At 38.9% G+C, this 16,581-nt stretch overlaps 1 protein-coding gene across 12 annotated transcripts in view; it reads left to right on the top strand.

The window, feature by feature from the left end:
* NFIX (nuclear factor I X) overlaps nt 1-16,581 on the top strand; it is a 316,203-nt gene that overhangs the window by 111,978 nt on the left and 187,644 nt on the right. For 11 of the 12 annotated variants that reach the window (XM_060763577.2, XM_060763578.2, XM_067464018.1 and 8 more), the window contains one exon: nt 3,996-4,527. In XM_060763577.2, the coding sequence (XP_060619560.1) occupies nt 3,996-4,527 (532 nt within the window). Of the gene's footprint in view, nt 1-2,637; nt 3,489-3,995; nt 4,528-16,581 lie in introns of those variants that run through there. The other variant, XM_060763579.2, reaches the window with a different exon arrangement.

Raw genomic sequence — 16,581 nt, forward strand, 5'->3', positions numbered from 1 at the left:
CTTTGCAAATTTAGTATTAATTAAAACAATTCTGTGCTACAATATCTTACACATAGAAAGCTGTTCAAGAATTTATAGTCACCAATCATACAATATTTTAGTTTGTTTTTTAAAAAATGCAAATGTTGTTAGATGCTTGAAGTTTCAAAGAAAAGACATCCTTTTACAAGAAGAATCCTATGTCTATAAGAACCTGGGAAGCTGTAAATTCCCAGGTAACAAGGAAGTGACTACTTTAAATGAAGTTTAAATTTCAGTGACAGACTTCAAAAATGTTGGGGGGGGGGGGAGGGAAGGAGAAGGGCAGGAGTTCATTTCCCCTTTTATCTTCTTTATTCTCCTTTCTGGTGTTTCAGCTTACCCACTCTCTCCCGTTCCTGCCCCCCAAATATTGAAAAATAATCTCTGAGCTTTTGTGTTTGGGTGGAACTCTTCCACCTTCGCGGCCTGCCTGCACACCCACCTTTAATCTGCCTGATGGAGGGGAAGGGGTAGACTCAGGTATTACCTAACACTGCTGTGGACAGATCACCTTTGTCTGCAGTCCTCTGAGGGTTTGTCGCTAAGGTCACAGAGAGGTGTGGGGAGGCCTGTGTTTTTCCCACTATTTCCTATGAGTGAGCAAGTGAGCAGGAAGAGGTTTGAGAACCTGTAGCCTGCTTTTAATGTGGCCCAGGCTAGCTGGTACCAGGTCTGTTAGCCTGGGGTGGGGTGCGGAGAGGGGAAGTAGCCCCTCACCATTCCTTACAGAAGGAGTGATGGAGGGGGGAAAGCCTAAGCCCTTTGATTTGTGAGCATAAATCCGGGAGCTCTGATTTAAACTGCTGGAAACCTGGCAGAAAGGCCTTTAGCTGGCCCTGGGCAATAGGGAAGGGCTCGGCGTAGGTCCCACTTTTATGCCATATCCACAGAGTACCCCTCAACCCCACCCTTGCTGGAGTATTTGGCCTCTCAAAGGCTGCAGCGAGGCAAGCATAGTCAAGGCTGCAGATACTCAGAGACTATTGAGATACAAGAATGTGTGCGTATGTGTGCCCTTACATTGCTCCTCGATTTATGACAACCTATGCATTTCACAGGGTTTTCTTAGGCAAGGAATACTCAGAGATGTTTTTTCCAGTTTAAATGTACAGGGTCTTTCACTTTGGAGGGACTAAACCTCCAGTTTGCATGTAAATTCACCCTCTCTGAAGTGAACTGCTCTGTTGTCTCTGCCGTTTGGCACGGAGAGGTTCCGAGTGGTAATGTATATGGATGGATAGGATTAGAAAAGGAAGCATGCCAAGGAAATGTGCTCCTATTGTTGCCTTTATGATCTTCTCCGACACCAAATATTTGGGGATGGCGGTTAGAAAAGTGTGGGCCACATCCAGTTTCTACCCCTTAATTTTAGCTTTGTGTTTTTCTCCCCTTTCCTTCCTTTCAAAAACTACTCTTGAAATTGAACACTTCTCTTTTCTCTTCTATTTCTCTTTTTCTTGCCTTTTTGGGATTATATTCTGCATTGTTCTGCCTCATGCTATTATTCCTCCCCCCCCCCCCCCCACTTTCCCGGTGCCTTTATTTCAAATTAATTACTGGTTTTCTCCTGGAATTGCGTTTATGGATTCCATTTTGATTAAAGCATGTGACGTGAGCAATAATAACAAGACAATAAAAAGAAGGGAGTGTTGAGATGGTATATCTTGAAATATTTGCTTTTTGCTGTATGACTTTCAAAACAGTTAATGTCTTTGCAATACATTGCTTTGTAATTTTAAGGTTATAGTAGTGGTATGTGCCATTGAAAGATTTTGGTTTAAGTGACTAGCCTCCATGTGGGATGTGAGACTAGTTAATTTAATCTGCTAGTGATGTTGTTACAGTTGGAAAGGAGTGGGAATTTTCTGGATGGAAATAGTAGATGACTGGGAGAAGGAACAAGGTACACAATGTTACCAATAACCTCAGCATAGTAAGAAAAATCCTTTCTGTAACAGACCACCTTAGAAACTTTGAGAAATAATATCTTTACGAGTGCGGGGGTGAATAGACTTCAAATAAACAATGTTGGTAGCGAGAAAAAGTAGGATAGCGATATCTTAATTCTATGCATGCTGAAGAGAAGATGTTATAATTGGAAGGAAATGTTTTCCCTTTGCCTTTTCTTTTTATACAAATAGTTGAGAGTAGAGAGAGACAACAGAAAGAGAATGAGATGGAGAGAGAAGACAGAACAGCTGCTTTTTCTGAGGCCTTGTGGGATGTCTTTGTGGGGGGGGGGGGGAGAGTGAATAGAAAGGTGGATGCTAGGATATTTATTTGTTTAAAATATTTTGCCAGTCACCTCCTTGCCAAAATCTGCTGTCCAATAAAAATTTCATTGCGGCTGGACTTGGCTTATTCATTAGATATGAACTTGTCGATTTGGCAAATTGTTTTCAATCTCTTAACTGCACAATCTCTCTCTCTCTCTCCCTCTCTCTCTCTTTCTGTGCCACCCCCTTCCTGATTCTTTCTCCGCCAACCTCCCCCCCCCCCTCCACCTCCCTTTCCCTTTGATGCAGCCATTGGCTGCTCCACGATGTGTCTCCTTGCCAAATAGGTGGATCCTCCTTCTCTCCCCCCCCCCTTTCACTCTCTCTTTTTTTTCTGCTGGCATTGGCACAGGCAAATGGTTGGGGACTGAGCATGAAAGGAGAAAGCAAGCAAGCAAGAGAGTTTAAGAGGAAAAAGGGAAAGGAAAAAAACAGGGGGGAAACAACAACAACCAAATCCCCCATACCCCAGCAGTTGGGTTTTGCCAGCAGCCGATCACAGCTGATTCCAGAGCGGAGTCTGTCCCTTTTCCCCTAGACCTGCGATCACCCCTGTTCTCAGGCGGAGGGAACCACATCTAAGTTGCATCTTTGCGTCTTTGCCAACGCTGAACGAGCTTCTTTTCCCTCCTCTCAGCTCCCCCTCCTGATCAGTTGCTGTTGTTCCCTCCCTTGTTTTTATTTTTTTTCTCATTGTGTATTATTATTACTGTTATTGTTATCATCATCATCATCATCACCACCACTACTATCATCACATTTCGTATTTATTCTTTTGTTCTTTGGTATTTTTGATCCTATTTTCTCTCTGTTGTGCCGGCGGGGGTGAGGTTGAATTATTTCTGTTCTTTGCTGATGTTTCCATTCTTAACTTGATTTTTTTTCAATTTTTAATGCTTTTTTGCTCTCCTACTCTTTTTATTGAATAAGACTTGAACAATCTGGTTAAGGGTTTGCAGTGAAGAAGGGAGCCAACAATTGCTTTCCATCTAATTTAGGAAACATCCTTCTCTCTTCTGTGCACTGTGCACTTCCTTCTTACATTTTTTACTTTTCTCCTTGTTCTTGCCTCCTCCCGCTTCCACTTCACAGTCACAGTATCCCCCCCCCCCCCCACTCCATACTCTGCAATTCTGAGCCCACAATTTCTGAATCGGGGGCTTAGCTTCGCCGGGATGAGCCAGAGCAATGGTAATTATTTCCAATTTTTCCCCCTGTCTGAATGCTTTTTAATTTTATTTTTTAAAATAAAATAAATAAAATCAGACAGACCCCTAAAATTATGTAATTATATAGAAATAATTCAAGGCATTGTGTTTGGCGAGAGAGTGTGTAATCAGTTTTGCCTTTAATCACAGCATTGTCAAACAAACTTTTATTTTTAAAGAAAGCAAAAATTTACTTCCATGGTTTTATTCTTATTTTTAAAGATTTTTTATATGACATTAAAGAAATGAAATTATTCCCCAGCACCCATCCTCTACCCTTTCACGTCCCTGCTTGGCAACCCTCTTTTGGTACGTTTTATCTCACTGCTGGTTTGTTGCTGATGAAATTGTTTGTTCCTCAGTTTGCAATTATTTTTGGCATTAGAAAAAAATTCAGTGGTAAGAGTGATTTCCTGCTCTCCCTTTTTTCTTATTCTAATGAGTTTTTTCTCATGTTTTGCACTCTTTCTTCTTGTCCTATTCTCCTCAGGATGAATTCCACCCTTTCATTGAAGCTCTCCTTCCTCATGTCCGTGCCTTTTCCTACACATGGTTCAACCTGCAAGCTCGGAAACGAAAGTACTTTAAGAAGCATGAGAAGCGGATGTCCAAGGATGAGGAGCGCGCTGTGAAGGATGAATTATTGGGTGAAAAGCCTGAGATCAAGCAGAAATGGGCGTCCCGGCTGCTAGCCAAGCTACGCAAGGACATCCGCCCAGAATTTCGTGAGGACTTTGTCTTGACCATTACGGGCAAGAAGGCACCGTGTTGCGTCCTCTCCAACCCAGATCAGAAGGGCAAAATCCGCAGGATTGACTGCCTGAGGCAAGCTGACAAGGTTTGGAGGCTGGACCTAGTTATGGTCATCTTGTTCAAAGGGATCCCTCTTGAAAGTACTGACGGGGAGCGGCTGTACAAGTCGCCGCAGTGCTCAAACCCGGGCCTTTGTGTCCAGCCACATCACATTGGAGTCACAATTAAAGAACTGGATCTTTACTTGGCGTATTTTGTTCACACTCCTGGTAGGTCATACAAATTCCACTGCTCCACTGTTGCTGCCTTTTTTTTAAAAAAAAAAAGTTGTTATATGTGTTCTTAACTTTAAAGACAGTTACTTTTTATTGAAGTTATTTGTTTTCTTTCTGTTTCTTTGCTCCAAAATTTAGCAGACTGCTAATTTTAAAACTGTATTAAGATGACCCATCCCACCCTGTCTTTGAAAAAAGTCACAGTGGGCAAATGACCTTTCATGACTACCTGTTTTTCTCCTGCCTGTAATGGCTGGGACTTCCCATGGTGAGGAAAATCCCCTTTCCTGCAAGCTGGGGAATAAGAATATGTAAATGCTCATTTACTAAAGAGAAGAAGATTGGTTTTATTAGGATTTGGAATTGGGGAGCACTTATCTCAAAGTGAGGCTTTTGTTTTCCTTGCTTGATTTGTCTCTCACTCTCCCTTTCCTGATTCCCAGTGCTGGCTTGATTTAATATATTGGTGTGCCCATGGTTTGCAAAACCACAAATATACAGAGAAGCAATCATGGACATTTTTATACAGTACACAGCAGCATTCAAGCAATAAAATTTTCCGTGTCTGCTGTCCCATGTAGAAACAAGTTTCTCAACGGAGAGGGAGCATTTTATGAGATGGTTTGGAACCATTTGGTTTTGTTTCTGTTTTGTTTTTTCTCCACCCCAACCCTGCTGTATGTGTGTGTGTGTGTGTGTGCGTGCACGTGTGCACTGTGCATGCCAGCCATTATTAATTTTAAAATATACATATTTTGGCTCTTTTTTGGTTTTGTTTTGTTTCCAGTTGAAACAGAAAATGCTGGTTAATTTTTAGCCTTTGCCCAGATACACCTAATTTGTTGCAGACTTTGAGATCTGAATGGACTGGCAGGGGGGTGATTTGTGTGTTTATCTTTTGCTGTGCTGATTGAGAGAAATCTACCAATCTCTGTCCCCTCCTTCCTTTGTTGTTCCCTTATTTCTCATTCTCATGCTTTTCCTTATTTTATTGTAGTTTGTTTAGATAGTCAGAGACCCGGTCATTCAGCCTCTTTTCTAGTTGCTCTCTCCTCCTAACTGAACTTTTCCTTTCCTAACTGCACATCTCTGCTGTGTCAAATCAGGTTACCTTTGTATCATCTCCTGTATCCCAACATAGTTTTGTATTTCCTTAGTTTCAGTTTAATAATATTGTCAGGAGCCTTTTCTCCTTTTTTAGAGTATGTCCACCCAGTGTGCATGGAGCAGCCTCTGGACAATGTCAGGAGGTTCATCTCAGCGCCTGCGGATGGCATTACTGGCAGACTCATATCATCTATTCTGCACAGCTCAGGGCACTTCCCAGCGTGGCAAGTAATGAACAGTGTTCCTATTCGATACGTTATTTTCTATCGTCTTCTCCCCTCTCCCCAGTACAAATGTAATGACAAAACTAGGCCCCAATTTCTTCCCCAGAAAATTTAATACATACCTATTCTTAACCTAGAGATATCTTCTCCCTGGCATAGGATCTCTTCACATGCAAGAACATGCAAAAATAAAGCCCTTAGCCCTCTAGTTCAGATATTACCCAAACTACATTTGCATAAATATGGGTACATACAGGAAAAACTGGGTATTGACCTATCAGTTCATCCATTATCTACTTGTTAATTATTTTTTTACATTGACATTCTTTCTATAATGTGCTTAAGAGGCAGCTTAGAAAATTAAATCACAAAATCATAATTTAGATTTTATATTATAACTATAATTGAACATTTTACTACATCTTAAAGTTGTAGTAAATTCTAAAGAATTATAATTTAAATCCCAAATTAACCATGTAAACTGCTATATTGATTTGTCGGATGAACTCACTCTCTGTAAATAACACAATATAAATATGCCTAATATATATTTGTAAATAAATATAGTGGCTAAGGCAGCATTTTGTTGCTTACAAGCAAAGCAGCTGCAAAGTTAGAAATGTGTTTGATCCCTGAACAGTTTGTCATGTTTATTTTTATTTTTATATGCATGCTCTCATAGAAGCGTGCTCATATGTAGCATAGTGGGATTGTACAGGCCGTATCTTTCTTGCCCCTGTTTTATAAACACCAAGGAAGCCATCTACCTAGACCTAAGCCCTCCTGTAGGCCTAGGACTACCTGTGTAGGATTCCTTCACTTCCCAAATTTGTTTTCATTATGAAGGAGTTAACAATTTGTTTGTTGTTTGAGTGGAAAAAGAGCAGGAAAGAAGGGCAAGTCAAAGAGCCCACAGATGAGAGAGAAGGTCCAAAGACATACTAAATATATTGCCCAGATAATTTTTTTTGGCTCTGCTTTGTCATAATTAAAAGCAAATCACTAGTATTTTGGTGGTGAAGATGCATCATAAAAGCTATTTTTAATTATTTTAACAGAGGGTCTTATAAAAAAAAATTTCATTTGTAAGGCCCTTTTTAATTTTTGGATTTCTGTCAGTGGTTGGTTGAACTTGAGCCAGAAACATGGTTGATATGCCATGGTCTTTTTGAGTGTGAAGCATTGACTTTGTTTAATAGGCTGCAGCACTGCAAATCTGTTCCCTTGAAATTTACTAAAAACACTTCAGATATTTTGTTCAATACCAGATCTAAATGCAACAAAACAGGTGAAAAAATGTGGTGAGAGAGAAAACTGAATTTACTTACTCGAAGGTTCCCGCGAGGGCAGAACAAGAAGCGAAGCTTCTGCCAAAACCAACCGTTTGGCGAGGAGAAGAGGCTTCAACTGGTTTTTACATTCTGCCCAAGTTTGAAAGTTCACCTTTCATGTGGGCCTTGAAAATAAAGTCCTGGTTAAATAAACCTGAATGGCATTGGGCTGCTTTGCTTGTTGCCTGTAACTTCCTGCCAAAGTTCTTCGGAGAAGACAGAAGTTGGGAATGCCGTTGTCGTAATCTGGGGAGTTGCAGATTTTGAGGTAGTACAGGGTTACATCTTCTGAGGGTAATTTTTTTCTTTGTGGTGGAAATTTGTCCTCAAAAGAAATAAAATAGCAGGCCAACTTTGATGCAGTTTAGACACATATTGAAAACTATTTTAATTCACCCCATTGTTTGAAACTGTTACAATTTTTAGGTTCTGGCTACTGATTATGCTACATAATCGTTGATTTTAGTTATGATTTATTTTTGTATTGGCATTTTTGCTGATGTTTAGTGGCTGGATAACTTGTACTTGGTGAACAGTACAGAAATGTTTTCAAATGCATGGAAATATTTTTAAATGGTGAGTACAGCAAAGGTTAGGGACTGTTCCATCTCTTCCTTCCATTGATTCTCCTACGTGAATGATTTGCACTTGCATTAATGCAGCAGATGCGTGTATGGGAACACATGTTTGCCAAGATGGTGTGAAGTTCACCCTAAAAGGTGGCAATATTCTCTATCTAGCTATGACTTTAATGACAAGGGGGGGGGGGGAGAGGGCGGGAATCAAATACAATGCTTTCTTGCTTTAACTGGATTCCAATATAAGCAGCATCAAGAACTGCAGTGAGTAATTTTTTAAAGAATAATATGTAGATGACAGCCTGACAAAAATGCAAACTGTCATAACTTCATCTCTAGTCTTTAGTTTGTCTCATCTCAGCTGTAAAAATAATGCTGGTTTTTATCTCGTGTGGGGATAGGATAAAAGATTTTATGCAAATCTCCCTGCATACCCACCCCTTCCCAGAGGAAACAGCAGTAGGAGTGAAGGATAATTTGAATTGAGGAAAATTGCATGGGGAACAGTTATGACTCCCTCCTATAGTGTTAGGGACACAATGTTGTTGTTCAGATCTTAAGAAGCCATGGAAAGTTCCTACCACAAACATCCTGTATACAACTAGTTTGGTCACTGGGCTGTGTACAGGCTATGGTAACAATCACCATTCCCTTTGTTGCGGGTGTACTAGGCCTGGTTTGCACACTGAATAAAGGACTTAGTAGAGATAGAGTACTCCTGGAGTCTTGGATCCCATTTGTAGTTGCTTTCCTGATTACTAATTGCTGCTACACAGTCTATGAAGTAGCACTCTTTACTAGTACTTGTAACAGTTTGCTTTTGACTGAATTAATTTAGATTCTAGAGGAAAGTTGCACTACTTAAAAAAAAGAATCACTTAAAAGTACATTTGTATTCCCACCCCTTTCTCCACTTACTATACCAAAACCTATAAAACCTCCTTAAAGATTCTGAAAGTATTCCCAGTCATAGAGGTGATTGTATTGGTGCCCATGGTATCCACACCAGTAGATTTCACTCTCTCTTGCATTGCATTATACTGGGACAGCTTGAAAACTAGCATAATCACTTTGACCAGAGCCCTACTATTAATATCTCCCTTTCTCCTTCCTCTTCCTCTCTCTCTCTCTCACATGTACAGTGTGAATAACAGACTTTTATCTTGCCAAAAAGTTGTCTTTTTAGCCTTAAAGTTTAGGTAACTCAAGGGCAAATTACACGGTACTTAAAAACAAACAGCAGCTGAATGGGTCTTGGTATGTGTTTATTTGTTTTAAAATATAATTTTGATAAAAGCTAGATTTCTGTACTATAATGGACATTATGCACATTCCTCATTGCCTATTTCTTGATAGTCCCAGGACTGTATATGAACCAGGGCATCTGCCATGGTAGAGGCATTCTTTGCAAAGAGGGTAAGGGCTTTTGTCTGGGTCAGGTCTGCCAATCCTTCGCATTAACACTCCCAGTCATGTCATACTATTGTTTCTGTCATACTGATGGATTCACTCGTTCTCTCTTTTTTTATTATTATAATAGTTTGTCTATATTGTCAATATTGTCGCCCCTCCCTCTAAACAGTATAAGTTTCTTCTATTTCTTGTCACATTCATTGATACAATGGCGTGATTCTTGAGTGCAAAATATATTTAACAGTTTTCAATGCTTGATATGAAGAATGAACACCATAAAGTGTCTATGTCCTTTACGCTATAGCAGTTGTCCCTGAGGTTCTGTTACTTAAGAATGTATTGTTTGCCTGGATTGTTTTTGTCAAGCTTCACAAATTCAGTAGAATAATAGGACTTATTAAGGCATCATGATTAATATGTTATGGTGTAGAAAGAACTTACTTGTTTGTTTGTTTGTTTATTACTATCTTTATACCCCGCTCTTCTCACCCACTCTTCTCATGTTGCCTTGGACAGATGAGATTTTAGAAGTGACATATTGACTTTAGTGTTCCAATATTTTCAGGTTATGAGCCTTCACCCTTCCAGTTCACATATGGTAGAACAGAGACTATTGGTTATACTGTATCAGGTGTCTGATATCTGCTCTCAATAATAATTTTGTTAAAATGGGAAGCATTCTCAGTATTAAAAGAGCCTCATACTGTATTTTAGCTTTTGCAAGTAAGTCCAGCAAATTTTGAGCCAGGTCAGTATCGACCTGGTCTTTCTATGTGTAGTGTAATTCAGGATGGGATGGTATAGCTTCGTTCTGCAAGGTGTGATCTGGGTGCTCTTGGGCAGTGTTCCTGTGTCTTGTGACCAACAGCTTCCATAATATGGTTCGCAGAGAAATTTGAGAGCTCACTGTATCGAACAAGATGAGAAATGAAATTATCCAATATAATTATATAATAATTGACTCCCCTTTCAGCCAATGCGATGTACTTTACAGTAACATAATTATTATATGTTTTAATGACAGGCCGAGCAATTTGTTCTCTCAAAGTAGTAATGAAGGGGCCAATATACTCTCAGGCCACTTGGGTTAATGTCTCTTCTTTGTCATAAGAAGAACATACTGCTTCAGTATAATAAGCTGGTTTTGGGATAGTTATCAATGAAATTTACCAAAAAATTTCTAAACAGTCAAGGGAGTGGTGTACTCCTTATATTCTCAACTGAGCCATAGGCCAGCATTGATAACCTAAAAGTCATATAACATCACTGGAGAACAGAGGAGCCAGCCTACTGTTTGGTTGAGAAACAAATTCTGGTCTAACCAATTTTCTTCTGGAAGATAAATTTTCCTAGATGGTGGGATGTTGTTGACGTATGTCTGACTGTAAACAAGTAGATAGGCACTTGAAGCAATAATAAGATGGCGAATAGCAGGCTCTTGGATTAAACTCTAGGTGGGAAGTGGGGTTCCTGAGCCAGAGGAAAAATGCAAGTCTAGAATTAGATCTCCTATAGGGTGTGGTGCCTCAGCTGAGATTTTTTTTAACAGTATCAAATAGAGAAAACTTAGGTTAATGTAATGGGAGTCATCATTTCCAACTGAGTTGCTGCCTCGTTTCCTATCCCCATAAAGCTGCTGACTATCAGTCTTCCTGATTCCTTTTGAATCACTGGGCAATGTGTTATTTAGAATGAGGAGATTGTATACCTTTAACTTAGTTCCCTGTTTTAAAACTGTTCATCCATGGTAAGCTAATTGTCAGGAGTTCCTCAGGTGAGAGAAATCACTTTCCTTTCCTACAGTAGGCAAAAGAAAAAAAAAGATCAGCAAAATTACTTGGGCATTTTTCCCATCCCTCCTGCTCTGGGCACATTTTTCTATCTGCCCCGCCTGTTATCCCAGGTGCCAGTTTCTGAAAATGCTGCAGCTTGTATGACTTCTCCCAGGGATTTTGTTTTCTACCAGGTTGAGGCTTGTGAACTTCCATCCTGCTGGATGTGACAGGCATCAGGCGCAAGATGTCGCCACTGATGATCTCTACATATCCTGCAGGGTTGTTTAGAAAATCTGGCACTCTCCTGGCCTTTCATGATTTTCCTTCTTCTTGGCAGAGGGTTGGACTTGAAAGGCCCACGAGGTCTCTTCCAACTCTATGATTCTATGATTTTTCTTTCTTGCGAGAAGATTGCTCTTTTAGAGTGGAGGGTCAGGGAAAAAAAATCCTTGCCTACTTGAACTCTTGTTTAAGATATATGAGAACTGATTGATGTGAACCAAGGTGCTAAAGGTAGAGGGAAGAAGACACCAAGCACAGTGTTAATTCTTCTATTTCCAGGTGGCACAAAAATAACAGGAAAGCTGAATTATGATGGTATATCAATTTCCTTGCATGACCATTTCAATTCATACATACATATATACTTACATACGTAACCTTTAGAAGCTATTTCTGTCTTAGCGAAGGCTTGCAACCAGAGGAAATGAAGCTCAAAACCACTTTAAATGGCATGCAAGAAGTTACTCCTTTCCGGGAGTACATAAGAAGAATGGCACTCCTCTCGTCAAGGATAATATTCTCTTTTACACAGTTGTCTCCCTTAATTCCCCACTCATCCTATAACTCTATAAAACATATAAACAAGCCTAGACATTGTAGGATGGACTTTGTCGCTGATTCTCTCTTGTTAATATATTCAGTTTATCAGTTGTGTTCCAAATTGGACTGTTTCTGACACAATAGGAAATTTGGATTGAATCGACTTTCAGTGTTCCCAGCAAGTACTATGAAGTCACACTGGATGAGTGCCAGCACTGATAAAAGTAGTGTATCTATCTCTTAGGTCCAACTATCTGAAAGAGCTCCCTTTCCTGTTTCAGAGTTTTGTGATCTACAGGGGGAGGCGTCTCTCAGTCCCATTTCCGTCACAGGTTTGCTATGTGAGGACATGAGAGAGGGCCTTTTCAGTGGCTGTTCCCATCCTCTGGAAGTCCCTTCGATAGGAAACCAGGCTGGTTCCCTCCCTGACCTGCTTTTGCCAGCAGGCAAAGTGGTGGTTTTTTGTTTTGGTTTTTTGCTTAAGAATACTTTTAATGTAAAAGCAGGGGAGCTTTTTATTGGGATGTGTTATTTTTATTATAAACTTTTGTTTATTTTAAAAAATGATTTTATACTGATTATTTGTTGACTTTTTTTTAAAACTGTAAACATTTTTAATTGACTGTTTCTGGGAATTCCACTCTGTGAAAAAAGTGGCATATCAATGACTACATACATTCAAGGTATTCAAGGATTAGTTTGTATTTCTGACATAGTGTCGGATATCAAACATAATCCATGGTGGGTTGGCTTCCTTTTATTTTCCCCACTGAACTGCACTGCAATTTAGGAGCTACTTTAGATCTATAACACCAGGCAGGGTCAAATATGAAAGGAGGGAGAAAATCTGCCATTTGGTGTGTAAACTGTCAGAGCCTGCTGCTCAGTGAGTTTTCACTTGTTTCTCCACTTAGGTGTCCAGTCTGAAAGATCCTTTCACTGGAACCAGCAGTGTCAACACAACGCCACAAAAGGCTTATTTTAGTTCTTGTTTGCTTTCATTTTCCAAGGCAGTGGCAAGAGGGTGGGATGGCTGACTGTATACGAAGCCAGTTCGGCAGAGCCAGTGTAGCAAGAGAAGATGATGAGGCCTCCCATTTAGGAACCGAGCTTTCTCCCTTCCTCCGTAGAGTGGGATTTAGCCCTTTTGTGTTAAGGAGGGGGATGTGGGGTCAGGCAGATACTGTCTCATCCACAGCTGCTTCCTCCCTGCCTCTCCAGGCCCATCCAGTGTTGACACAGGATGACTTATAAACATCCATGCAGGCTGTGTCTCATGGCCTCTGCTTTTTCCTGGTCTTGCAGGCAGGTCAAAGGGAAGAGGAAAATGGTTTTCGGAAAGGCAACAGTTATTACTGCCTTTACAGATTGTGTGGCTTAGAGGTATGTGGACAACCGCAACTTGTCTTGTTGCTCCACCCCTGTAATGTCCTCCTAGATTAGAATACATCTATCCAAAATCTGCAATTTAGAGGTTTGGAAGGAAGGGTGGGTACCTGCATGAAAGAAACCAAGCCAACAATGCAATTTGTAAAATGAGTGAGTTAATCAGATGCTTTACTACTCTGCATGTTTCTTCGAAAATGTCAATTGTTATCATTTCGGCTTCTTACTTATTTTAGGAACCAGGGTATTGAAGAGTTCCTTCTGAAATTAAAATCAGTTGTTTTGAAATCCATAGGAAGTGAAGACAAGACAGAAGATTGGAGGGTCTTGGACTTGATGGATTAGTGGCTTTTGTCAGCCACTGAGAAAGCTATCTCATATGTTCCAGATATATCTATAGTGGTGCTGGTGTGAAGAGAGTGGCCTCTCTGGAAGACTTCAAAACATAGGCAATTTCTCATGACAGAATACAATAAACACCCCAGATCTGAGCCCTATAGAACACACACACACATATATATAAAAATTTGCCAAACAAAATGGATAAGCATATATTCTTCCCTCTTTTTACAATATCTTAGACAAAAGAGTATGTCATATTATATACAATCTAACAGTAAAAGAAAAAAATCAAAAACATCTTTAAGCATATTTCTTATTATTTTTAAATTTCCATTATAACTTATGCTACATTTAACTCTGTCACACACCTTGTATCTACTTATATATGTTTTATTTCTTTATAATTATGATTATACTGTTTTTCCCCTCTTCCCCTTAGTTTGTGCCCCCTTCACCAGGACCAACCAATTCATGTTGTTTCACAATTCCAAAATTTAATTGCTTCTGTTGCTGGCTTATATCCCTTTCCCTCATTAAAGATATATTCAATAAATTTTCCCCATATTTTCCAATAATCTGTTTGTTTCCATATTCCCCATTTAATATTAATATTGCAAGTTAGCTTATAATTAATAGCTATATTCCAAATTTCCCTATAACATTATTCTAATTGAATTTTTTTCTTTCCAGTTTTTTCTATTAGCAATTTAACTGCTGTTATCAAATTAGAAACCAGTTCTTTCTCCTCTTGTAAGGGAATTGTACTATCATGTATAAATAATAATGCTATTTTTTGGTGTAATCCCAATTTCTATTTTTATTATTGTATAATTGTATATTGTATATAATACATAATATTGTATATAAGTATATATATATATATATATATATATATATATATATAATGTATATAATATATAATATATTGTATATAATTTATTGTATTATTGTATATTGTATTATAAGTATACAAATATACTTTTCCAAAATTTTTGTATAGCTTTACATGACCACCACATATGAAAGTATGTCCCTATTTCCTGACAGCCTCTCCAACACTGATTTGAGTATTATTTTTATCAATCTGATTTAATCTAATGGGAGTTAGATACCACCTCCATACTGTTTTATAGTAATTTTCCTTAATTCTTATAGACATATTTTTAGTAATCTCATATTCCATATGCTTGCCCATTCTTGATTACTCACTTTTCCCCTCAAATCTACTTCCCATACGTCCTTCAAATAAACTTGTTCTTGTTCATCCATTAATAATAATGTATAGATATCACTTACTGTGCTTTTTAATGTTACATTCTCTTCTTAATCTCCCGTTGAGTTATTATCTTTTCTATTTTTGTATATTCTCTACCTCCATTATACTTTTTCCTTATGTCACTTGGCCATTTACCCAATTTTAGATACTTGTACCAATCTAAGTCTCTTCCTCTTATTTCCTCTTTTATCCTTTCCATATTTACCATCTTCAAGTCCCAATCTGGGACCTGTAGAGCTTTATAGGTCATAACCAGGTAGAGATTTTTTTTGTGTGTCTCTCACAATGAAATGGTTGACCCATGCTTTTATCCTTCAGCTCAAAAATAGCATGTAGCAGCAAGAATGAAAATTGTCTGTTGCAGTATGTTATGTATCTTTAAAAATATGTTACCAAAGACAACTGTTATGTGTCAAAACATGAGCGGTCTTCTGTTTCAGTGTGGTGAGAAGATATGGTAGAGACCGCAAAATATTGTGGCTAGAATAAAACTCTAGAATTTTGATGGAAAATTTTTGTGAAATATATTTCTTTTCCTATCCTTATTAAGGTTAATTGAACTGCAGGAAACTATTGACATTTGGGTAAATAGATTAAACACGAGACTCAATTTAACAACTCTTTGACCCCATGTATAGATATTTGGATTTTTGCATCGGACATCTTGAATGAGAAAATCAGCAGGACTTGAACAGGCAGTGCCACCATTTTGTGATTTCTGCACAAAAGCAACTGTCATGGAAGCCTTGCTTCAGTAAACTCATCTTTGGATCCAAATTCCGAAAAGACTTCCCAAGTATATGAATTCTCTCTCTGCTCCCCACCCCCTTGAAATTTTGGCACTGTTACAGGAGAAAAATAAGGTTTGACTTGGCTGCTCACTTCTAGACAGCTGTTTTGCATAGAGGCTGGAAAAAACGAAATCCTCTTATGCTTGTGTTAAAATAATGCTATTTCTTCTTTTCTTTTTTTAAAACTCAAAACCTGCTTTGCATTCACCCCCATCTCCAGGAGAGGGTGATTTCTTGGACTGGAATAACTACTACCCTTGTGATAGTTTGTTTCTTTGTTTCTTTGATTGTTATGTGGAATTTTCTTCCATTCCTCTGGAGGAGACTCATAAGGATTAGAAGGATAGTTTTGAGACTTTGCAAAAAAAGAATTGAGTAAGTAATTGTGTACTGAGACAAAAAGGGCTTCCTAGCACTTGAAAAGCCATCCTAGAGGTATATACCACAGGTGTTTCCTGGGATTTCGTGCAATGAACCTGCAAAGTGTGAAAGAAATATGAGAGCTAAACTGGATCTTAGATGCAGACCTGCTTAAATTTTCTCTGGTGCCGTTTCCTAAATAGGGCAAGCTGCTTCTGGAGTGATGACCAGGACTGGAAAAGCTGTGGGGCTTCCAAATGTGTGTCTGGAACATGGGAAGGGAGAGTCACATGTGAAATTTTGGAGCAAGGTAGCAGTGGGCGAAGGAGGTTCAAAGCACCTGCAAACACCCCACTTCTCCAGCCTTGATCACACCCTTGAAAGAAGCTGGTTTTAACAAAGAGCCCTCATGGTAATACCATGCAGTTTTTGTGTAATGTCTAATTTTATTTGACAGATAATAAATCTACACTGGGCATAAGTCAGGGATCCAGGACCAACAGGAATTCCCATGTTTGTGTTTATCTCAGATTTTTGTGTATGTCTGTGTGTGTGTCTTTTTTCTCTTTCATGTCTTACACATTTACTGTAGCAAATATTCAGGTATCTGGAATGCTGTAAAAATGAATTTTAACTTTCATTT

This window comes from Anolis sagrei, chromosome 2 (assembly GCF_037176765.1).
Source record: "Anolis sagrei isolate rAnoSag1 chromosome 2, rAnoSag1.mat, whole genome shotgun sequence".
NCBI lineage: Eukaryota > Metazoa > Chordata > Lepidosauria > Squamata > Dactyloidae > Anolis > Anolis sagrei.